Source organism: Bombina bombina, chromosome 4 (genome assembly GCF_027579735.1).
Source record: "Bombina bombina isolate aBomBom1 chromosome 4, aBomBom1.pri, whole genome shotgun sequence".
NCBI classification, from domain to species: domain Eukaryota; kingdom Metazoa; phylum Chordata; class Amphibia; order Anura; family Bombinatoridae; genus Bombina; species Bombina bombina.
Window position 1 is genome coordinate 320,279,342 of NC_069502.1, and position 26,276 is coordinate 320,305,617.

General features: G+C 39.5%; 1 protein-coding gene across 2 annotated transcripts in view; it reads right to left on the reverse strand.

The window, feature by feature from the left end:
• Positions 1-1,433: 1,433 nt before the first annotated feature.
• LOC128656245 (cysteinyl leukotriene receptor 2) overlaps positions 1,434-26,276 on the reverse strand; it is a 107,004-nt gene continuing 82,161 nt past the window's right edge. For both annotated transcript variants that reach the window (XM_053710046.1, XM_053710045.1), the window contains one exon: positions 1,434-3,238. In XM_053710046.1, the coding sequence (XP_053566021.1) occupies positions 2,196-3,230 (1,035 nt within the window). In that variant the 5' untranslated portion in view covers positions 3,231-3,238 and the 3' untranslated portion in view covers positions 1,434-2,195. The remainder of the gene's footprint in view (positions 3,239-26,276) is intronic.

Genomic DNA, 26,276 nt, shown 5'->3' on the forward strand with positions numbered 1-26,276 from the left:
AGCGGGCATTAAAAAGCAGCGTTGGGACCTCTCAACGCTGCTTTTTAACCCTAACGCAAGACTCGTAATCTAGCCTTTAGTTTTTTAATCCAAAACTTTTCTTGATGCCTTTGTGTTTGCGCTCTCTCTTCGTTTTTATTAATTTAAATAACAATGTAACCATATTATTTTATTCTGTGCTGTTATGAACCATTATCTCAGCCCAGAAACATTTTATTATATAATGATAAGGAGGCCCAAAAATATTAAATAGTATACAAACATATATATTAATGCAGCAAACAGTACAACCTGTGCAGATAAAGACTTACATTAGCCAGAGTTTTATACCTTATGTGCCCAACCTCTTACTGTTTATGGCTCCCTCTTTCTTCATTGCTGATATAATGAACTACTGTTTCTTTACCTACCATATCTGTATCCAGACATCATAAAAAATCTGATATTGGATAGGAAGTAAAGATTTTGTCCTCTGTCACACATTATTTGTTTGTATAATGTCAACAGTGCTTAATGTTAATTTTGTGTATATATTTCTACTTAAAAATACAAATGTCCAGTTGATATATTATTGTTTTATTTCACTTACAAAGCTCAATGATTAGTCTGCATCAATCATTTAAACAATTGAGTTGTTAATTCAGAACATTTAGTTTTAGTGCACAATACAGATATTACAAGTTTTACATCATTTTACCTGCATATGTGTGTGTATATATGTGTGTATTTATACTGTATATACACCAAATTAAACCCCCGTCTGGCAACCAGTAGCACATATATACTCATTAGAAAATGTTGTTTACACAACCTTCTTAGGCTCAGCTTGGAATAAATAGAGTAACTGACATATATACAAAAAACAAAGGGTTAAACCATTTATAATAATAATTATAATAATAGTATACTGCTTCACTGCAAAAAATCAACATATACAAAATGAATTGCTTAGCATTACAGTGAATAGTGATTTTTCATTAAAAGCACTTGCATATTCTATGAGCTTTTGCTTTGTTTGTATATTTTTGTGCATTTTTAAAGTGAAGGTAAACTTTGGTGAATGAAAGCCCATTTTTTTAAAATACTATTAAAAACAGGGGCACTTTCATTCATCAAAGTTTACAAAGTAGCCGTTTTTTAAAAAAAATTACCTTTTTTTCTTTTCACTGCTACAGCAGCTTCCCCCTCCTGGAAATCCTCTCTTCACAAGTCAGCAATGACTAATCCGGCTTCCTCCAATCACGGCTTTCCCCCCAGGGTAGTCATTGCCTGAGGCCATGCTGTGATTGGAGGAAGCTGGATTAGTCATTGCTGACGTGTGAAGAGAGGATTTCCAGGAGGGGGAAGCTGCTCTGGCTGTGAAAAAAACAAAGGTAGTTTTTTAATCAAATCGGCTGCTTTGTAAACTTTGATGAATGAAAGTGCCCCTGTTTTTAATAGTATTTTTAAAAAACGGGCTTTCATTCACCAAAGTTTACCTTCACTTTAAATAATAATACCAGATTTGAACTGACATTCCTAATGTATTAGCATCATATTACTTGTTCATAAACATCCAAGGATACTACAAAATGACTGAAGGCAGGCAATATAAGTGATTTAATTTGATAATTATCAAAACTTAATTTGTCAATGCTTTACAAACCCTTAAAACTACAGTGGAACCAGTGGTTCATGCTTAACTGACTGTAATTTTGATGAAATAAAGGTTTACCACTTTCCAATGTTTTAAGTTCAAGGTAGTATAATACAGCAAATGAATCTTTAGTAAAACCTTGTTGCATGCCTAATAAAATTAAGTTACATTACATTAAACACATAATATAAATGGCCCACAAACATATGTGTTTCTATCAAAAGATAATAAGACATGGGGGTCAATTTATCAAGCTCCGTACAGAGCTTGATGCCCCGTGTTTATGATGCAGCAGTCTAAAGACCTGCAGCAGCATATGCTGTCGGCATTTATCGATGTGCAGCGGGCATGATATGCTACGTTGTATCATGTCCGCTCGCACGTTAGTAAATTGACCCCATGAACTCATAGTTATAGGTACTGTAGGTATGTATACAGATTATCAAGGTGAACATAGTGGGTATTATTCAGAATTTACATATATTAGGTAGCATACATTGTTTTATATTTCCTTAACCAACATTGTACATTACACCTTAGATTCTTCTTTAGTAACTGCTCACACATTATTATTAATCAGTATCTCATCATTCATTTGGATTTCATCCATTGTTACTTTATCTACTTCATCAGAGTTGGACATTGAAGGTTCTTTTTGTAACATATTTTTACTTCCACACATTATCTGGAACCATGATTTGAAACCATGGCCCACAAATATGTAAAATAAGGGATCTAGACAGCTGTTTAGCACAGCAAGACACAAGGTTGCCACCACTGTCCTCTGTAGAATGTCATGTAAGCTGCAGATGTTTGGATGATGGACTAAATAGTGAAGATGAATGGTTCTTTGAATATGATATGGCAAAAAACAAAGTGTATACACCAAAAGTACCAAGACAATCATTGTGACTTGTTTTCTTATATTTCTTCTGGACATAGGAATTTGTAGAATGTGTTTTATGAGAAGACTATTAAATATAACCACTGATAAAAATGGAAGTATAAATCCAACAGATAAGGCGTAGTAGTTCATATGCATGATTATTTTCCAAGACGAAACCCCAGAAGGCTCAAAGCACCTTGTTTTGTTTTCACGAACATAACTTCCTGAAGTAAGAAAAGGTGTTGTGCTGATGGCTGTAAAAACCCAGATAAAAGCACATAACCAAACCACCTTCTTGACATAAATCTTCCCAGAAAACACAACTGATAGATACCGAAACATGGTGAGACAGGCCAGGAAGTAGATACTGGAGTACATGCTGAAATAAAAAGTAAATGTAGTGATGCGGCAAAGGATATCTCCAAATATCCATGATGCCCCACTCACATAGTAAGAAATTCTCAGAGGTAGAAATATTATAAATATGAGATCAGCATATGCAAGGTTCATAAGGCATATGGAAGATATCCCTTTCTTTTTATTGGCTATGCAAAAAACATAGATGGCTGCTCCATTAAATAAAACCCCAAACACAAACACAATAATATATATTGCCGTGTATACATGATACTTGTACTCTTCTTCAGGCTGGCATTGAAGACTTTCATTTTCTGAATATTTCTGTTTTTCTAGAAAAGGTGCCTCCATCTGGAATACTAAACAAATTGATTAATTTATGAATTTTGCAATAACTGGTGTAAACATTACATATTTGTTTTTAATGTAATTATCTCATATTATTACACACATAGACATAATGGGAGGTAGTTATCAAGCCGTCAACCTCAAATACGCTGGAATTCCGCAGCGTATTTGTGGCAAGGCTGATTCGCCTTAGTTATCAAAGGCTCAAGACCGGCAAAAGTAGAATTTTGTGACGTAAGCTTCGATCCGCCGGACTCAGTCCGACACAGATCGATTCTTACGTCACTCCAGATGTTCCGCACACAAGTGCGGCACATGCTCACTACTTTTGCTAGTTATCAAATGAGTAGCAGGTATGCTCGGCACTTTTACGGCCAAGCGTACCTGGTTTTCAAACCGCCACCCCTGGAGGCGGCGGATCCCATAGGAATCAATGGGAGTCTGACAATAGCGAAAGTACAAGTTCGCTGCTGACAGACATCCCATTGATTTCTATGGGAGCTGTCTGCACCTAACACCCTAACATGTACCCCGAGTCTAAACACCACTAATCTGCCCCCCCTACACCGCCGCAGCTAAATAAAGTTATTACCCCCTAAACCGCCGCTCCCGGAGCCCACCGCAAGCTACTCTATACATATTAACCCCTAAACCGCAGCTCCCAGAGCCAACCGCAACTATAATAAATGTATTTACCCCTAAACCACCGCTCCCTGAACCCGTTGCAACCTATATTAAATGTATTAACCCCTATCCTGCCCCCCCTACACCGTTGCCACCTATAATAAATTTATTAACCCCTATCCTGCTCCCCCTACACCGTCGCCACCTATAATAAATTTATTAACCCCTATCGGAACAGCCAATAGAATGCGAGCTCAATCTGATTGGCTGATTCCATCAGCCAATCAGATTTTTCCTACCTTAATTCCGATTGGCTGATAGAATCCTATCAGCCAATCGGAATTGAGGGGACGCCATCTTGGATGACGTCCCTTAAAGGAGCCTTCATTCGTCGTAGTCCGTCGGTGAAGAAGGAGGTTCCGCGTCGGCGGGAGGAAGATTCAAGACCCGGCTTGGAAGATGACATCGCCCGGATAGAAGACCTCTTCAGCGCCTCTTGGAAGATGACATCACCCGGATCGAAGACTTCTTCAGCGCCGCCTGGATGATGACTTCATCGGATGGAAGATTTCTTCTGCGCCACTTGGAGGATTAACTTCTTCCGCTCTGGATGTCCACTTCGGTTCCATCGCTGCTCGGCTGAGTGAAGACGACTCAAGGTAGGATGATCTTCAGGGGATTAGTGTTAGGTTTTTGTAAGGGGGGTTTGGGTTAGATTAGGGGTATGTGGGTGGTGGGTTTTAATGTTGGGGGGGTTGTATTTTTCTTTTACAGGCAAAAGAGCTGAACTTTTTGGGGCATGCCCCCACAAATGGCCCTTTTAAGGGCTGGTAAGGTAAAAGAGCTTTGAACTTTATTTAATTTAGAATAGGGTAGGGCATTTTTTATTTTGGGGGCGTTTGTTATTTTATTAGGGGGCTTAGATTAGGTGTAAGTAGCTTAAAATTGTTGTAATATTTGAAAAATGTTTGTAACTTATTTTTTTATTTTTTGTAACTTAGCTTTTTTTATTTTTTGTACTTTAGTTAGTTTATGTAATTGTATTTAATTGTAGTTATTTGTAGGTAGTTTATTTAATTAATTTAATGATAGTGTAGTATTAGGTTTAATTGTAACTTAGGTTAGGATTTATTTTACAGGTAATTTTGTATTTATTTTAGCTAGGTAGTTATTAAATAGTTAATAACTATTTAATAACTATTCTAACTAGCTAAAATAAATACAAAGTTACCTGTAAAATAAATATAAATCCTAAGATAGCTACAATATAATTATTATTTATATTGTAGCTATATTAGGGTTTATTTTACAGATAAGTATTTAGTTTTAAATATGAATAATTTATTAAAGTATAGTGTAGTGTTAGGTGTAATTATAACTTAGGTTAGGATTTATTTTACAGGTAAATTTCAGTTTATTTTAGCAAGGTAAGCTATTAAATAGTTAATAACTATTTAATAGCTATTGTACCTAGTTAAAATAAATTGAAAGTTGCCTGTAAAATAAAAATAAATCCTAAGATAGCTAGAATATAATTATTATTTATATTGTAGCTATATTAGGGTTTATTTTAAAGGTAAGTATTTAGTTTTAAATAGGATTAATTTAGTTAATAATAGAAATATTATTTAGATTTATTTAATTAATATTTAAGTTAGGGGGGCATTAGGGTTAGTGTTAGACTTAGGTTTAGGGGTTAATAATTTTATTACAGTGGCGGCGGTGCAGTGGGGGGCAGGATAGGGGTTAATAAATTTATTATAGGTGGCGGCGGTGTAGGGGGAGCAGGATAGGGTTTAATAGGTTTAATATAGGTTGCGGCGTATCAGGGAGTGGCGGTTTAGGGGTTAAACTATTTATTTAGTTGCGGCGAGGTGCGGGATCAGCAGGATAGGGGTTAATAACTTTATTATAGAGGGCGACGGTATAGGGGGGGCAGGATAGGGGTTACTAGGTATAATGTAGGTGGCAGTGGTGTCCGGGAGCGGCAGTTTAGGGGTTAATACATATATCAGAGTTGCGGCAGGGTCTAGGAGCGGCGGTTTAGGGGTTAATACATTTATAAGAGTTGTGGCAGGGTCTAGGAGCGGCGGTTTAGGGGTTAGTAACTTTATTGAGTTGCGGGAGTCTCCGGGGGCGCCGGTATAGGGATAGAACAGTGTAGTTTAGTGTGAGTGCTTAGTGACAGGCTAGCAATAAAGCTGTCAAACAGCCGAAGAGCAGCGAGATCGGATGAGTGATAACTCTCACAGTCCGCTGCTCATCGCCCCGCGGCTTTTTGACAGCTTTATTTTATAACTTAGGCGAACGTATTCAAGGTCCGCGGCAGCGAAGGTAGGCGAGCTTAGGCGGGCGTATTGGGCCGGCGATCGAAGAAAAGTAGACGGCTTGATAACTACCCCCCTATGTGTACATAACCATTGGATTGTCAGACACAATTCATCACAATACTTTGCAACTGTCTATGGTGATCAATAGGTTAATAAGGTTATGCATGTCTAAAAATGGTTGATTTTCCAGTCCTGGGAACTAAAAGAGGTCATGGCAGTCTTCACAAACCTAACCATGTCACATATCTGTCGCTAATTTGCAGTTGGTTAACCTATAATTTCTGCTGAAACCAAACAATGGACATTTTTTTTAACACAGTGACAATGGAAAGCGCCTTTTTCTCAGCATACAAGCCACGATTGGCACCTCTAAAAGTGCAGATGAGTTTGCCCATTGAAAAACCATTGTAACAAACAAGTTGTTCTAATAACATTCAGACTCTGCTTATATGTTAATTTACTGTAAAGCTGCAGAAAAAAAGTTGTAATTACTAGATGTTTGCTGTTTCTTTACCCATTTAAGTGCACATGATGACAAGTGGTTGTCATCCACAGAATGTTTTAAGTACGGACGACAACCATGTGTCATCCTCCCAGGGGAAGTGCTTTAAGAATTCATTGTGCTACCTGCGTGATAGCAACACAAAGCCTTGGAAACCCATAAGTGCCAGAAAGTTAAAAAGGTTGGGGGCTTAAGTATTTAAACCCTTCAATCTCAGCTCCTTTAAAACTAGAAACCCCCAAGACCCACCTGCTGTGGAGGTATTATGTGAAAGCAGTTATTTTTTATAAAATACAATAATCCCATAACTGCCTCTATAGCTCCGTAAATGCCCCCGGATGATAACACATAGGCCTCTAGTTATCAAGCCGTCAACCGCAAATACACTGGAATTCCGCAGCGTATTTGTGGCGAGGCTGATTCGCCTTAGTTATCAACCCCTATTGCCCGGCAAAAGTAGAATATAGTGACGTAAGCTTTGATCCGCCGGACTCAATCTGACACAGATCGATGCTTACGTCACTCCAGATGTTCCGAACACAAGTTCGGCACAATCTGACTACTTTTGGTAGTTATCAAACTACTACCAGGTTCGCTCGCCCTGGAAGCGGCGGATCCCATAGGAATCAATGGGAGTCTGACAGCAGCGAAAGCTCATGTTCGCTGCTGCCCGATATCCCATTGATTCCTATGGGAAACGTCTGCACCTAACACCCTAACATGTACCCCAAGGTTAAACACCCCTAATCTGTCCCCCCCTACACCGCCGCAGCTAAATAAATTTATTACCCCCTAAAACCGCCGCTCCTGGACCCCGCCGCAACTATAATAAATATGTTAACCCCTAAACCGCCGATCCCGGAGCCCACTGCAACTATAATAAATATGTTAACCCCTAAACCGCCGCTCCCGGACCCTGCCGCAACTATAATAAATATGTTAACCCCTAAACCGCCGCTCCCGGAGCCCACCGCAATTATAATAAATATGTTAACCCCTAAACCGCTGCTCCCGGACCCCGCCGCTACCTACATAATACCTATTAACCCCTATCCTGCCCCCCCTATACCGCCGCCACCTATAATAAATTTATTAACCCCTATCCTGCCCCCCCTACACCGCCGCCACTATAATAAAATTATTAACCCCTAAACCTAAGTCTAACACTAACACCCCCTAACTTAAATATTAATTAAATAAATCTAAATAATATTACTCTTATTAACTAAATTAATCCTATTTAAAACTAAATACTTACCTATAAAATAAAGCCTAATATAGCTACAATATAACTAATAGTTACATTGTAGCTATTTTAGGATTTCTTTTTATTTTACAGGCAACTTTGTATTTATTTTAGCTAGGTACAATAGCTATTAAATACTTAATAACTATTTAACAGCTACCTAGCTAAAATAAATACAAAATGACCTGTAAAATAAATCCTAACCTAAGTTACAATTAAACCTAACACTACACTATCATTAAATTAATTAAATAAATTAACTACCAATACCTACAATCAGGGGCGTATTATGGCCTAGGCCAACAAGGCCTGTGCCTAGGGCAAAAGATTTGGGAGGGGCAGCACATCTGCCCTATCCTCTCTCTAAAAGCCAGCACACAGTACAGTGAGTGATAAAGTGCAGGCTTTTACAGAGAAGACAAGGCACGTGCGCTGATTAAGGTCGCTCTTCACAGGCAGTGCTGCTTTAAACCATTGCTTCATTTAGAGCCACCAGCATTTTTGCAGTAGAAGTGTTCTTGGTGAGAATCTTGCCTGGGGATATGCTTACAAGGTGAGGCTGGAAAAGACCTTGTGCCGATATGCTGCCTCCCTTTGTCAGCTGTGGTGGGTCTGCAAGTGCAGTGCTTATTGCAGGTCTTAGTAACTAACAGACTGGATGCGTCTGTGCGCTGCTTAGATCAGCTTGTGATGTCTAATCATAAACTCTTATTGCTAATGTATGTTAGCTACTAATAGCTAGTTTTCTCTGCCTTAATGAACACACAGAGTAAATAGTAAATGAACACTTTTCATTACTTGAAAAATGGTAATTACTGTATGTTGTTGCATGTGAAGGGCAGTGATTGTTTTAAAGTGTATTCTTCTTTCCCTCCCTCTCTCCCTTCTGTCCCTTTCTCCCTCCCTCCCTCAATTCACTCACCCCCTCCCTTCTTTCTTTCCTTCCCTCGCTACCTTCTTTCACTCCATTATTTCTTTCCCTCCCTCCCTCCCTCCCTCCCTCCCTCCCTCCCTCCTTTTCTCCTCTCCCTCCCCACTTTTCTCTTCTCTCTCTCTCCCTCCTTTCCTGCTTTCCTTTCTCTCCATTCTCTCCCAACCCCTTCTTTTCTCTCCCTTCTCTCAGGGATAAAATGGTATGAGATGCATGCAATTCAACCCACCTGTATGCAAGTGTTTTGCTAGCCCATTTTCTTTTGGATTGTTATTGAAAAAAAAAAAAACATTCTACACACTGACCCAAAAAAATATTAAGGGGAAAAAAGGTCTAAAACCTTTGGGTGGGGGGCAGCAGAATTTTGAGTGCCTAGGGCAGCACAAAACCTAAATATGCCACTGCCTACAATTAAATACAACTAAATAAACTAAACAAAATTACAAAAAAAACCCCTAAATTACAGAAAATCAAAAAATATTACAAGAATTTTAAACTAATTACACCTAATCTAAGCCCACTAATAAAATAAAAAAATAAAAAAATAATAAAAGTCCCTACCCTATTTTACATTACAAAGTAATCAGCTCTTTTACCAGCCCTTAAAAAGGCTTTTTGCGGGGCATGCCCCAAAGTAATCAGCTCTTTTGCATGTAAAAAAAAATACAACCCCCCCACATTAAAACCCACCACCCACATACCCCTACTCTAACCCACCCAAACCCCCCTTAAATAAACCTAACACTACCCCCCTGAAGATCTCCCTACCTTGAGTTGTCTTCACCCAGCTGGGCCGAAGTCTTCATCCGATGGGGCAGAAGAGGACATCCAGACCGGCAGACATCTTCATCCAAGTGGCATCTTCTATCTTCATCCATCCGACGAGGAGCGGCTCCATCTTCAAGACCTCCGGCGTGGAACATCCTTCTTGCACGACGACTACCCGACGAATGGCTGGTCCTTTAAATGACGTCATCCAAGATGGAGTCCCTCGAATTCCGATTGGTTAATAGGATTCTATCAGCCAATCGGAATTAAGGTAGGAAAAATCTGATTGGCTGATGCTATCAGCCAATCAGATTGAAGTTCAATCCGATTGGCTGAAGATGTCTGCCGGTGCGGATGTCCTCTTCTGCCCAGATAGGATGGAGACTTCTGCCGGTCTGGATGTCCTCTTCTGCCCGGATAAGATGAAGACTTCTGCCGGTCTGGATGTCCTCTTCTGCCCCATCGGATGAAGACTTTGGCGCAGCTGGGTGAAGACGACTCAAGGTAGGGAGATCTTAGAATATGGTAGGAACTTTACTATTTTTTATTTTTTTTATTTTATTAGGGGGCTTAGATTAGGTGTAATTAGTTTAAAATTCTTGTAATATTTTTTTATTTTCTGTAATTTATTGTTTGTTTGTTTTTGTAATTTAGTTTAGTTTATTTAATTGTATTTAATTGTAGGTATTGGTAGCTAATTTATTTAATTAATTTAATGATAGTGTAGTGTTAGGTTTAAGTGTAACTTAGGTTAGGATTTATTTTACAGGTAATTTTGTATTTCTTTTAGCTAGGTAGTTATTAAATAGTTAATACCTATTTAATAACTATTATACCTAGTTAAAATAAATACAAAGTTGCCTGCAAAATAAATATAAATCCTAAGATAGCTACAATGTAATTATTAATTACATTGTAGCTATCTTAGGGTTTATTTTACAGGTAAGTATTTAGTTTTAAATTGGAATAATTAATTTAATGATAGTGTAGTGTTAGGTTTAATTGTAACTTAGGTTAGGATTTATTTTACAAGTAATTTTGTAATTATTTAAACTATTTAATAGCTGTTGTACCTAGTTAAAATGTATACAAAGTTGCCTGTAAAATAAAAATAAATCCTAAAATAGTTACAATGTAATTATTAGTTATATTGTAGCTATATTAGGGTTTATTTTATAGGTAAGTATTTAGTTTTAAATAGGATTAATTTAGTTAATAAGAGTAATATTATTTAGATTTATTTAATATTTAATTTAGGGGGGTGTTAGGTTAGTGTTAGACTTAGGTTTAGGGGTTAATAATTTTAATATAGTGGCGGCTGTGTAAGGGGGGCAGGATAGGGGTTAATAAATTTATTATAGGTGGCGGCGGTATAGGGGGTGAAGGATATGGGTTAATAGGTATTATGTAGGTGGCGGTGGGGTTCGGGAGCGGCGGTTTAGGGGTTAACATATTTATTATAGTTGTGGCGGGGCCCGGGAGCGGTGGTTTAGGGGTTAACATATTTATTATAGTTGCGGCGGGGTCCGGGAGCGGCGGTTTAGGGGTTAATATATTTATTATAGTTGTGGCGGGGTCTAGGAGCGGCGGTTTAGGGGTTAATAACTTTATTTAGTTGCGGGGGCACCGGTATAGGGGGTAGAACAGTATAGTATAGTGTGAGTGCTTAGTGACAGGGGTATCAATAAGGCTGTAAAAAAGCCAAAGAGCAGCGAGATTGATAATTGATAACTATCACAGTCCGCTGCTCTTCGCCCCGTACTTGGTGCACTGCTTTTTGACAGATTTATTGATAACTTTGGTGAGCGTATTCAGGTCCATGACGGCAATGTGAGGCGAGCTTAGGCGAGCGTATTGGGCCCGGCGAAGGCAGGTACGTACGGAGCTTCATAACTAGAGGCCATGGTCATAATTAATGCTAAATACATTGTATGAATGACAACCATGTGTTGTCATTTGTGCTTCAGAGGTTTCTCTACTTTCCAATTTACTTCTATTAGGACATTTGCATTGTCCTGTTAATATGCTTGTTGAAGAGTAAACCAAGGTAGGCTGATAGAAACCTAGGATCGTGCATTCTATGGCATAGTGTTTGCAACTATGTATAATATTGCTATAAACACTGTTGCAAATATTGCTGCCAGATGGCTATAGACACATGCATGATCCTAAGCTCATCTAGGGAGTAAATTGGAAAGTTTCTTAAAATGGTATGTTATATCTAATCCATTTAAGTTTATTTTTGACTTTACTCTCCCTTTAACCAAGACTTTAGATTAGATACATGCATCTGCAGCTCCTTTTGCAAGATATTAGCATCAGAAGACGGTCAATGCTCCATCTTTAAGCCTGTCCTTTAACCCTGAAATCTTGGTTGCTGTCTGCATTATCTCTCAGTACAGAAGATGACCATGTGTTGTCAACCTAGGATCCCCTTTTAATCCCTTGTGCTAATTGAACGTAGGTACTATATCACACAGTACTTTGCCCAGTCTACTGTGTTGACGTAGTACCTATGTCCAAAACAGAGGCACATGCTGCAGTCCCCGCTGTCAGATTAGATGTCAGAAGGCATCTGCCTTCATATAGTAAGGGAGCACGATCAGAACTTCCTTACTATATAAAGGCAGATCATGGATCGCTACAAAAGTGACAGTGTCTGTGTCACTCTCTGTACTGATCATTGTTGGTGTTAAGTTGGAGCAGTGGGAGGGAGGCAGGTCGATCGGCTGAGCGGAGGATGGGGAGGAGGGAGGGGCGGGGTTCCTTACACTGCAGAAAATGTTTATGAAGGGAGTGATGGGGCCCTACACTATGGCACAGTAACATCTAGAAATATTGATCTTGGAGGGGGGCCGCTACACTACAGAAGAATTTAATAAATTGAAAAATTAAATTAAAAAAAATGACATAGTTTGTGAGTGTGAGCAGGGTTCCCTACTTTGAAGAAATTAAAAAAAAAATTGTAATCTCACATAAACACAGAGGCTCTGAGACTCCAATGAGGGGTCTTATACCCTTGTCATTAGTAATGTTGGCCATACACCAGGGGTGTCCAAACTTTGCTCTCCAGAGGTTTTGGAACTACATTTCCGATGATGCTCAGCCAGCATTTTATCTAGCTGAGCATCATGGGAAATGTAGTTCCAAAACCTCTGGAGAGCAAAGTTTGGACACCCCTGGTGTATGGCCAACATTACTAATGTTGGCCATACACATTGTTAGCACATTCTTAATGTATTAATTGTGTGGGGACAGTGGCTCCCTATCCCCTAAATCAAGCATACAACACACACACAATACCTATCACATAAAAAGAGAGATTACTATCTTTCAAATGGTAGCAGCAGATTGCCATGGAAATGGCAATCACTTGTCTACTAGGTCACTTTCACAGTGCACTGGGATTTAATAGGAAACTTAGCACTCCAAACAGTACAACAGGCAAGAGGTCCCTCTTTCAAATGAGAGATCAAATGCCAATGTGGCTATCAACTGATCACCATGGCAAACAGTAATTACCTGACAGAACCATAGGCATATCAAACAATATAATTGGGGTAGGTTATCCCCCATCACACATAGAGAAACTAGAGGCCCAATATTAAAAAACAACAATTCTGTCATTTTAACTGAATGGCCCTGTGCCTGTCCTGATTGTTATAACAAACAAAAATACTTCAAAGCATAGTAATTTGGGGCAGTCTTGCTGTTTTTATTACCCCTCAGCATAGAAATATATTATAAAATCCCTCATTTGAAAGAGTAAAATCCCACCATTGAAGCAAGTGGTTTCATGTCAGTTAGTCATCATAGAAATATTATTGACCTGGCAGCTGTCTAGCCTCATTTTGTTTTTGATGTAATAGATGTTTCCTAACTAATAAAGAATGGGAGGATCAATTAAATAGTAGAACTAATGAGCATAAAATAATATGGTATTAAGGGGTTAAACACAATTCTAAAGTAATCTCCAGACCAGCAATGACTAACAGTCTTGGGCTGAATACTACTGCTGTGCCAATCAGAAGGGGCATATATGTATAGCCTCCAATCAGTGACTTTGACACACTCCGGACTTGACTATAGATATATGGCAAAGGGATTTAACAGACATACATACATATACATGTCTAAAATTTTAACTATGTATTTACTGTAAATTTTTAACATTTGATAATGCAAATATATACTATGTTTTTCTCCATTGACTTCTATGGGGAATGTGAAAATGAGATGGTGTTTGCGCGGTCTCGAGTGTTAGGTTTTTTTTTCTATTTTTTATCTCCATTGATTTCTATGGGGTGATAAAAACATGCACATGTGAAAACTTGTTAGGATTTCCGTGCTGTTCGGGTTAACGCTACCGCAAAATACGTTTTTTTGGAACTTGTAATATTAACGAAACCCAACTAATGCAAAAAACTTAACTCCAATGGAGTTTTTGCAATTGTGAATAAAAAAAATGTACCACTTGTAATCTAGCCCATAGTTTTGTGCAAGAATTAGTGCAACAATAAAATGCTCTATCACATTAGTGTGTTTTGCTATTGATCTTTTATATCCCTTTTATCCAAGCAATCATTACACTGTTAAATTCCCATGTTGACAGTAAGCCGATTAAGCATTTGATTTGAACTCAATGTTTGTCTTGTGCTTTTAAAACATGTGATTTTGCTATTTATCTTGTGACTTGTTTAACAGATCAAAGAATTAAAAAAATCCAATATTGCTTATATCTTGCAGTCATTAAAATGTTTATATGAATCTTAGTTAATGAACATTAAGGACCAGGCTACGAGTGGCACGCTAACAGTTATGTGCGAGTGACAAGGGGTCTATCGGGAGTGTGGAGTTCATATCCCGAAGTTAAGGCACATTGGGATAGGGCATCCTCAAAGCTCTGATTTACTGTTTTGCAAAACAAACAAGTGTCACAAAACACATTAAAAATGCATTACAATGAACAGTTACACTCATAATAACACCATCTAAAAAAAATATATTTTTAAAAAAATGCACAAAAAAGTTATAAGGACTCAAAGATATGAGGTCTCAGGTTTTATAAAAAAAAGACAGGCTAAGGGTTTAACATAGAGACACATACATATACATTTATAAATATGTATATGTACAGTTGCAAGAAAAAGTATGTGAACCCTTTGGAATGATATGGATTTCTGCACAAATTGGTCATAAAATGTTATCTGATCATCATCTAAGTCACAACAATAGACAATCACAGTCTGCTTAAACTAATAACACACAAAGAATGAAATGTTGCCATGTTTTTATTGAACACACCATGTAAACATTCACAGTGCAGGTGGAAAAAGTATGTGAACCCTTGGATTTAATAACTGATTGAACCTCCTTTGGCAGCAATAACTTCAACCAAACATTTCCTGTAGTTGCAGATCAGACGTGCACAATGGTCAGGAGTAATTCTTGACCATTCCTCTTTACAGGACTGTTTCAGTTCAGCAATATTCTTGGGATGTCTGGTGTGAATCGCTTTCTTGAGGTCATGCCACAGCATCTCAATCGGGTTGAGGTCAGGACTCTGACTGGGCCACTTCAGAAGGCGTATTTTCTTCTGTTTAAGCCATTCTGTTGTTGATTTACTTCTATGCTTTGGGTCATTGTCCTGTTGCAACACCCATCTTTTGTTGAGCTTCATCTGGTAGACAGATGGCCTTAAGTTCTCCTGCAAAATGTCTTGATAAACTTGGGAATTCATTTTTCCTTCGTTGATAGCAATCCGTCCAGGCCCTGACGCAGCAAAGCAGCCCCAAACCATGATGCCCCCACCACCATACTTCACAGTTGGGATGAGGTTTTGATGTTGGTGTGCTGTGCCTCTTTTTTGCCACACATAGGGGCCTATCTATCAAGCTCTGAAAGGAGCTTGACGGCCCGTATTTCCGGCGAGTCTTCACACTCGCCAGAAACAGCAGTTATGAAGCAGCAGTCACAAAGACCGCTGCTCCATAACCCTGTCCACCTGCTCTGAGCAGGCGGACAGACATCGCCGGAAATCAACCCGATCGAGTACGATCGGGTTGATTGACACCCCCTGCTGGCGGCCGATTGGCCGCGAGTCTGCAGGTGGCAGCGTTGCACCAGCAGCTCTTGTGAGCTGCTAGTGCAATGCTGAATACGGAGGGCGTATTGCTCTCCGTTTTCAGCGAGGTCTGACGGATCTGATCCACACTGTTGGATCAGGTCCGCCAGACTTTGATAATTAGGGGCCATAGTGTTGTGTGTTTCTTCCAAACAACTCAACTTTAGTTTCATCTGTCCACAGAATATTTTGCCAGTACTGCTGTGGAACATCCAGGTGCTCTTGTGCAAACTGTAAACGTGCAGAAATGTTTTGTTTGGACAGCAGTGGCTTCCTCTGTGGTATCCGCCCATGAAATTCATTCTTGTTTAGTGTTTTACGTATTGTAGATTCGCTAACAGGGATGTTAGTATTTGCCAGGGACTTTTGTAAGTCTTTAGCTGACACTAGGATTATTCTTCTCCTCATTGAGCAGTCTGCGCTGTGCTCTTGCAGTCATCTTTACAGGACGGCGACTTCTAGGGAGAGTAGCAGCAGTGCTGAACTTTCTCCATTTATAGACAATTTGTCTTACCATGGACTGATGAACAGCAAGGCTTTTGGAGATACTTTTATAACCCTTTCCAGCTTTATGCAAGTCAACAATTCTTAATCATAGGTCTTCTGAGAGCTCTTTTGTGCGAGGCATCATTCACATCAAGCAATGCTTCTTGTGAAAAGCAAAACCAGAACTTGTGTGTGTTTTTTATAGGGCAGGGCAGCTGTAACAAACACCTCCAATCTCATCTCATTGATTGGACTCCAGTTGGCTGATATCTCACTCCAATTAGCTCTTGGAGATGTCATTAGTCTAGGGGTTCACATTCTTTTTCCACCTGCACTGTGAATGTTTACATGGTGTGTTCAATAAAAACATGGCAACATTTCATTCTTTGTGTGTTATTAGTTTAAGCAGACTGTAATTGTCTATTGTTGTGACTTAGATGATGATCAGATCACATTTTATGACCAATTTGTGCAGAAATCCATATCATTCCAAAGGGTTCACATACTTTTTCTTACAACTGTATGTGTATATATATATATATATATATATATATATATATATTAAATTATGACTCAGCACACCTTTTAGAATATAATGCTTAATTTTATTAAATCTAACTTAAATAACAGTGTATCAAAATCCAAACTCTCAGTCCATTCACACATACATCAATCATACTATAAAAGGATTCAATCCCAGGCGTCCCTGGGTGAATCAAAAAACAGCTGTCATCTTATGAGAAAAAAATGTTTCTGCTTAGAATCTGGAAACAGTTCAATATGGAAATATATGAAAAATCCCTTGTATAAGAAAGGTAAGAACTGAGTCCAAACAATTATGGCTGTTAAGAACCACGTCACTTCCAATATATTTCTTAAAGGCAACTTAGCTCAAATACCGTCACTCTTTTCAAATTATAGTCCACTCTTCTTTATCTTTAGCATTCAATAAGCGCTCACCAGACCACAGACATACTCAAAGCATGTTCAGCATAAAATTGCAGCTTATCATGTCATATATTCTTATGTCAGTGTGGTTAGTAAAGCAAGCTGGTTAATTAGTTCACCGTATATATTAGTTGCAAAGCCGTAAATCAATAATTTTTCTCTTACAAACTCTCAACATTAAATTGTCCCACTTTCAATCCACAGTTGCGGCAGGGAAGAACTTGTCCCGAATACAGCATTTAAAGCAACAGCAAAGTTCATGCAAAATTAAATATGTGCACAGATATTAGTCGATGATTCCAAACAGCATATAATACTCTGTATTAGAACAATGATCTGAATGTCCTATTATATGTAAGCACACATATCTCTTTGTATCAAATGTACATATGTTCGTTCAGAGTGGCCATTACAAAACATGCATGTTAGTATGTAAACAGATACTTGCAATTCCGTTACTCTTCGAGTTGAATGTAGTTCCCAATTTTTAATCCACACTTGCGGAGGGGAGCTGACTCATCTAAGCTTCCAAGCTTCTATCCGGTAACAGAGTACGGCATCCGCCTTAATACGAGTGATTCCATCGGCTGCAAAAGCTTAATATTGGAAGTGTATCAGACAGCGTCTCAATCAGTTGATGAACAGCATAACAAACTCTGACGCGCGTTTCGGGACTCTGCCCTTTTTCAAGGAGTATACGTCATTGAAGACACAGCCTCTTAAAAAAGGCCCTTGTGTAATGTTATTGGTTACTTCACACACCTCACTTATACGTCACTCTCATTCATGTAAACGCTCACTATTCTAAGATGTACTAGGTTGTATATCAATCCTGCTGCACATTGTAAATAAAAGTTAGAGTTACATTATCGCTTTTTTACAAATGTTATAGGTTAACGGAGATCTTAGAATAGTGAGTGTTTACATGAATGAGAGTGACGTATAAGTGAGGTGTGTGTGAAGTAACCAATAATATTATATTAGGGCCTTTTTTAAGAGGCTGTGTCTTCAATGACGTATACTCCTTGAAAAAGGGCGGAGTCCCGAAACGCGCGTCGGAGTTTGTTATGCTGTTCATCAACTGATTGAGACGCTGTCTGATACACTTCTGATATTAAGCTTTTGCAGACGATGGAATCACTCGTATTAAGGCGCATACCGCACTCTGTTACCGGATAGAAGCTTGGAAGCTTGGATGAGTCATCTCCCCTCCGCAAGTGTGGATTAAAAATTGGGAACTACATTCGACTCGAAGAGTAACGGAATCGCAAGTATCTGTTTACATACTAACATGCATGTTTTGTAATGGCCACTCTGAATGAACATATGTACATTTGATACAAAGAGATATGTGTGCTTGCATATAATAGGACATTCAGATCATTGTTCTAATACAGAGTATTATCTGCCGTTTGGAATCATCGACTAATATCTGTGCACATATTTAATTTTGCATGAACTTTGCTGTTGCTTTAAATATTCAGGACAAGCTCTTCCCTGCCGCAAGTGTGGATCGAAAGTTGGACAATTTAATGTTGAGAGTTTGTAAGAGAAAAATTACAGATTTACGGCTTTGCAACTAATATACACGCTGAACTAATTAACCAGCTTGCTTTACTAACCACACTGACATAAGAATATATGACATGATAAGCTGCAATTTTATGCTGAACACGCTTTGAGTATGTCTGTGGTCTGGTGAGCGCTTATTGAATGCTAAAGATAAAGAAGAGTGGACTATAATTTGAAAAGAGTGACGGTATTTGAGCTAAGTTGCCTTTAAGAAATATATTGGAAGTGACGTGGTTCTTAACAGCCATAATTGTTTGGACTCAGTTCTTACCTTTCTTATACAAGGGATTTTTCATATATATCCATATTGAACTGTTTCCAGATTCTAAGCAGAAACATTTTTTTCTCATAAGATGACAGCTGTTTTTTGATTCACCCAGGGACGCCTGGGAATGAATCCTTTTATAGTATGATTGATGTATGTGTGAATGGACTGAGAGTTTGGATTTTGATACACTGTTATTTAAGTTAGATTTAATAAAATTAAGCATTATATTCTAAAAGGTATGCTGAGTCATAATTTAATAGATTGGTTTGAGTATTTTGTGAGGCAATACTTGACTCTTGCACCCCCTAAGCTATACTAATGGATACATTCACCTGTTTTTTAAATCAGATTATCAGTTGATAATCAGGTAGTGCTGTGACTAATTCATATTTTTTATTATATATATATATGTGTGTGTGTGTGTGTGTGTGTGTGTGTGAATATATGTGTCTACATATGTATTTATATGTGTATATGTCTAATTACAGACATATACACATATAAACACATAAATACATATCAACTGTTTCTAGGAAAAAAAATAATGGAACTACATAAATGTATCAGTGGATAGCATTGAAAAGGACATTTACCCATATTTGTGATTTCTACTACCCAGGAAATGGAAACACCCACTAATTCACAGGACTCCTATAAGGAGGATTTTTTTGACGATATTGAGGACTTCGCGTTTACTGACGAGGATGCAGCATGCATCCTATGTGAGACTGACCTGCAGGAACTGCAGGAGACAAGGAGGTGAGACCTGGGATGGACTGGGAATAAAAAGCAGCCCTGGAAAAACATAAAGACCAGCCCTATTTTCTGTTGAGTCAGTAGAATGCACATATCCATTTTGCTCAAAGGGAGTTACTGGGATACCCCTTCCTCCAATATTTTTTTCAGAATTAAGTGTATTACTTTGTATTAAATAAAAGTGCCAGCTTATTGTTATATAGGCACCCTACAGTTCAATTGCATCCATTAATCTTCCCTTTAAATTGTAGCTTTCCAGTCCTAGCTGCTGCAGCCCACCGGGAAATGTCCTGGTAATCTGGTAGGCAGTGACGTGCACTCATAGGAGGCAGATGATGCAGTGCCTTCCCTGGCCAATGTGATGTATTACAGCCTTTTTTATTAAAATAAAAAAAATAAAAAATAAAATCGTTTTTTTTTGCAAAATTTTTTTTGGGCATTAAAAGGTGACACCCCTACCCCCCACCCCTCCATCTCCACCAAATTCAGTTATACTTTAAAAAAAAAAACGTAATATTAAGTAATTACAATATATTCATATTGCGCAAGAAAGTAGAGGCCAGCTATCCTTCCATTGCGCAATATGAATATATTGTGTTGTATGGGCTGCTAGAGACTGCCACCCAGTGGCGAATAACAGCTAATGCAGTCTCTTGCGGCCCATACTTGCTCCCACAGGAGGCTTGTTTCTTCAAGCCTCGGGAAATCAGATTGAGCGCCTCTGAGTGTTGTTACGTGCGCCGGCGTCAAGTCATCAGATCAACAAACACAAAGGTGAGAGAGCAGAGCTCAGTGTCAGTACTACTGTCTAAGTCGACAGCGTGTGTTAGTTTGTGCAGCAGAGAGAGCAGTCACTGTCACAGTGTCACTGTGTCAGCCCGGTCAGCCGTGACCCATCAGGAGGAGCCCAGGAGTCAGGCTCAGTCAGACAGTGGAGCGGAGCAATTTTATTTATGTAGGTACCGTAATTCATTCATTTGATCATTCAGTTTCAGCTCAGGGCAGGCTCAGCTGCACATTGCACAAACTCCTCTCAGTCTGTCACTGCTGCACCGGTGCACCCGGGCCAACTCGTGGTAATGACCGTATGACTCCTCAATCCTCATGAGAAATGATAATCATCATGCTTAGCATTAGTTAGTTAGCTTAGGAGTCAGACTGACTTGTTGCTCAAACTGATCAGATGGAATGGATTTGGATCATCATCCCAGGACCCAGAACGATTCCCAGCACTCACTGGATAATTGAATATTTTTATTCAAAAACAACATAAATCACTATCACTCACAACAACGTCGTCATATGGGGCTCAAATTATTCACATACTCCTCCAAGTCCAACTAGTACTCAAACAACAACCCACATCCACGGTTTGAGTGGTGGAGAATGTGAATGATTTGAGCCCCACGTATGATGACAATGACATTGTTTTTTTGTGATTTAAATTGTTTTTGAATAACCATTCAATTATCCAGTGCAGGGATCTTTTTCTATTACATTATTAGGGAGGGCCTGGGTCACGTGGTGGTTAGACTACAATTCTAGAGTAGATGAGATTCATTCCTATCCTCACTGGGAATGCACAGCAGTGAATATATTGAAGTGCTAGACGAAGAAAAGAAACTGCAGTTTTTATCAAGTTTAGATATTGACTTTATATGTAATAGTGCAGATGTGAACAGAGAAAATGATGACAGCTTTGGCCCCCATTGTGCAGATAACTGCGGGTTTTTAGTTTGGGGGGGGCGCGAGGGGGGGTTGTGGGGGGGCACGAGGGGGGGTTGTGGGGGGGCCACGAGGGGGGGTCACGAGGGGGAGCACATATTATTGCTGGTGCATCTTTTTTTGCAGTGGTGCTGGGGGAATAATTTTTTGCAGGGGTGCTGGTGGCATCATTTTATTGCAGGGGGGCTTGGGGCATCATTTTATTGCTGGGGGAGCTGGGGGACATCATTTCATTGCGGGAGGGGGCTGGGGACATCATTTTATTGCAGGAGGCTGGCCTGGGGGCTTCATTTTATTGCTGGGGGCATCATTTATTGCAGTGGGACTGGTGGCATCATTTATTGCAGGGGGCTTAGGGCATCATTTTATTGAAGGGGGCTGGGGGCATCTATTTATTGCTGGGGCATCCTTTTATTGCAGGGGTGCAGGGGGCATAATTTTATTGTAGGGGGGCTGGGACATCATTTATGGCTGGAGGCATATTTGTATTGCAAGGGGGGCTGGGGACATCACTTTATTGCAGGGGGACTGGGGCATCATTTTATTGCAGGGGGGCTGGCCTGGGGGCTTCATTTTATTGCTATGGGCATCATTTATTGAAGTGGGGCTGGTGGCATCATTTATTGCAGGGGTCTCAGGGCATCATTTTATTGCTGGGAGCATCATTTTATTGCAGAGGTGCTGGGGGCATCATTTTATTGCAGCGGGGCTGGGGGCATAATTTTATTGTAGAGGGGCTGGGACATCATTTATGGCTGGAGGCATACTTTTTTTGCAGATGGGGCTGGGGACATACTTTTATTGCAGGGGGGCTTGGGGCATCATTTTATTGCAGGGGGGGCTGGGGACATCATTTTATTGCAGGGGGGTTGGGGACATCATTTATTGCAGGGGGCTCGGGCATCATTTTATTGCTGTAGGCATCATTTATTGCAGGGGGGCTCAGGGCATCATTTTAATTCTGGGAGCATCATTTTATTGCAAGGGTGCTGGGGGCCTCATTTATTGCAGGGGGGCTGGGTGCATCATTTATGGCTGGAGGCTTAATTTTATTGCAGGGGGGCTGGGGACATCATTTTATTGCAGGAGGCTGGCCTGGGGGCTTCATTTTATTGCTGGGGGCATCATTTATTGCAGTGGGACTGGTGGCATCATTTATTGCAGGGGGCTTAGGGCATCATTTTATTGAAGGGGGCTGGGGGCATCTATTTATTGCTGGGGCATCCTTTTATTGCAGGGGTGCAGGGGGCATAATTTTATTGTAGGGGGGCTGGGACATCATTTATGGCTGGAGGCATATTTGTATTGCAAGGGGGGCTGGGGACATCACTTTATTGCAGGGGGACTGGGGCATCATTTTATTGCAGGGGGGCTGGCCTGGGGGCTTCATTTTATTGCTATGGGCATCATTTATTGAAGTGGGGCTGGTGGCATCATTTATTGCAGGGGTCTCAGGGCATCATTTTATTGCTGGGAGCATCATTTTATTGCAGAGGTGCTGGGGGCATCATTTTATTGCAGCGGGGCTGGGGGCATAATTTTATTGTAGAGGGGCTGGGACATCATTTATGGCTGGAGGCATACTTTTTTTGCAGATGGGGCTGGGGACATACTTTTATTGCAGGGGGGCTTGGGGCATCATTTTATTGCAGGGGGGGCTGGGGACATCATTTTATTGCAGGGGGGTTGGGGACATCATTTATTGCAGGGGGCTCGGGCATCATTTTATTGCTGTAGGCATCATTTATTGCAGGGGGGCTCAGGGCATCATTTTAATTCTGGGAGCATCATTTTATTGCAAGGGTGCTGGGGGCCTCATTTATTGCAGGGGGGCTGGGTGCATCATTTATGGCTGGAGGCTTAATTTTATTGCAGGGGGGCTGGGGACATCATTTTATTGCAGGGGGGCTGGGGACATCATTTTATTGCAGGGGGGTTGGGGACATCATTATATTGCTGGGGCATCATTTTATTTCAGGGGGCTGGCCTTGGGGCTTCATTTTATTGCTATGGGCATCATTTATTGCAGTGGGGCTGGTAGCATCATTTATTGCAGGGGGGCTCAGGGCATCATTTTATTGCTAGGAGCATCATTTTATGGCAGGGGTGCTGGGGGCATCATTTTATTGAAGCGGGCTGGAGGCATCATTTTATTGCAGTGGGCTGGGGGCATCATTTTATTGCAGCGGGGCTTGAGGGCATCATTTTATTGCAGGGGTGCTGGGGGCATCATTTTATTGCAGGGGTTCTGGGGGCATCATTTTTTGCAGCGGGCTGGGGGCATAATTTATTACAAAGGGGGGCTGGGAGCATAATTTTATTGCAGGTGGGCTGGGGCATCATTTATGGCTGGAGGCATAATTTTATTGAAGGAGGGCTGGGGGCATGATTTTATTGCTGGAGGCATAATTTTATTGCAGGGAGGCTGGCCTGGGGGCTTCATTTTATTGCTGTGGGCATCATTTATTGCAGTGGGGCTGGTGGCATCATTTATTGCAGGGGGGCTCAGGGCATTATTTCATTGCAGGGGTGCTGGGGGAATTTATTTCTGGGGGCATAATTTATTACAGAAAGGGGGTGGGAGCATTATTTTATTGCAGGGGTGCTGGGGGCATAATTTTATTGCAGGAGGGCTGGGGGGAATAATTTATTGCTGGGGGCATAATTTATTAAAAAGGGGGGCTGGGAGAATAATTTTAATGCTGGGGACATCATTTATGACAGAGGGGGGCTGGGAGCATAATTTTATTGCAGGTGTGCTGGGGGCATAATTTGATTGCAGGGGGGCTGGGGGGAATAATTTATTGCTGGGCGCATAATTTATTAAAGAGGGTGGCTGGGAGAATAATTTTAATGCTGGGGGCATCATTTATGACAGAGGGGGAGCATAATTTTATTGCAGGGATGCTGGGGGGAATCATTTATTGCTGGGGGATAATTTATTACTGAGGGGGCTGTGAGCATAATTTTATTGCAGGGGTGCTAGGGGCATCATTTTATTGCTGGGAGCATCATTTTATTGCAGGGGTGCTGGGGGCATCATTTTATTGCAGTGGGGCTGGGGACCGGGTATCATTTATGATTTGACCGCTGACTCCTATTGGTGTGGTGCATGTTTACGTGAGCTCAATAGCAAAGCTTGGCATACCATCATGTGTCACAATACCTCAATATATGGATTTAAAATTGTATAAAGTAAAGACCAGACAACTGTAATTTGCAGCTAACCAGCTTACAGTAAGTACCTGTCTGCAACTAAGCTTAAGCAATGACACCATTTCAGTTGCTTCCCATTTCTATACATTTTTGCTTTAGGTTTTCATGGTATTGTTATATGTAAGATTATGTGAATATTAGACATCAATGTCTACAGCAAATAATGTAACTGCAAAGTTAAACTTTACTTTCATTGTAACTTGGTGTAACTAAGGTACTTTTTGTTTAAATATAATGCCAGATTTGTTTTCCGTTGCATATAAAATGCACATTTATGAGAAGGCATGCCAATGTACACTACCTAACTGCTTTTTATAATGGTTGGGGCTATAAATCAAACATTATTACAACAGGTAGCTGCCATACCTTGGTATTCTAAATAAGGCATTAACATCTTAAAAAAAATAAAAATTGTTTACAAGTATTTCTATTACCCTGTGTGTGGGGTATGTGTGTGTGTGGGGTATGTGTGTTGTGTGTGTGTGGGGTATGAGTGTGTGTGGGGTATGTGTGTATGTGTGTGTGTGTGGGGTATGTATGCGTGTGGGGTATGTGTGTGTGTGTATATATATATATATATATATATATATATATATATATATATATATATATATATATGTGTGTGTGTGTGTGGGATATGTGTGTGTGTATGTATGTATGTATTTATGTGTGTGTGTATAAATATATATATATATATATATATATATATATATATATGTATGTATATATGTGTGTGTGTGTAAATGTGTATATATATATATATATATATATATGTATATGTGTAAATGTGTGTATATATATATATATATATATATATATATATATATATATATATATATATATATATATATATATAAACTAAATTAACCAATTAGGCGCTAGTAATGCTCAAACTGCAGTCAGTAACAGGCACATTTTATCTTAAATCACCACAATTAGCCTTTCCTTGGTAGCTGAAGGGTTAAATCAAATTTATTTTTTATATGCATCATAAATAGATTGGGGTGTAAGTGCATTTATATTTGTGTAAGTCACAGTGACACTTCAGTTTTGCTTAGAACTAGCACAGCATTAGCAATGTATTTCAATCAAAGGTAGACTAGTTTTTGGATGGAATCTACAACTTAATAAATTTATATTAATTTCATAAGGTCAGTGACTGACCTTATGAAATTAATATCAACTTATCAAGTAGTATATTCCATCCAAAAACTAGTCTTCCTTATGAAATTAATATACATTTTCAAGTAGTAGATTCCATCGAAAAACTAGTCTTCCTTTGATTGAAACACATTGCTAATGCTATGCTAGTTCTAAGCAAAACTGAAGTGTCACTGTGACTGCTGTCTTTCTACAAAAAGTGGTTGTAGAATATTGTGTGATCATGCTGAACCCCACTGTTATACAGTATTAAGGTCCCATATAAAATCATGACAGCCACTTCAGAACCTTTTGAATTGGTGCACTCCTGGACTGCAGGAAGTAGGTAGATTCCCGCTAAATATAGGTCTGCCATGCAAAGTTAGATTTTACTATGGGAGAGAGTGGTTTGT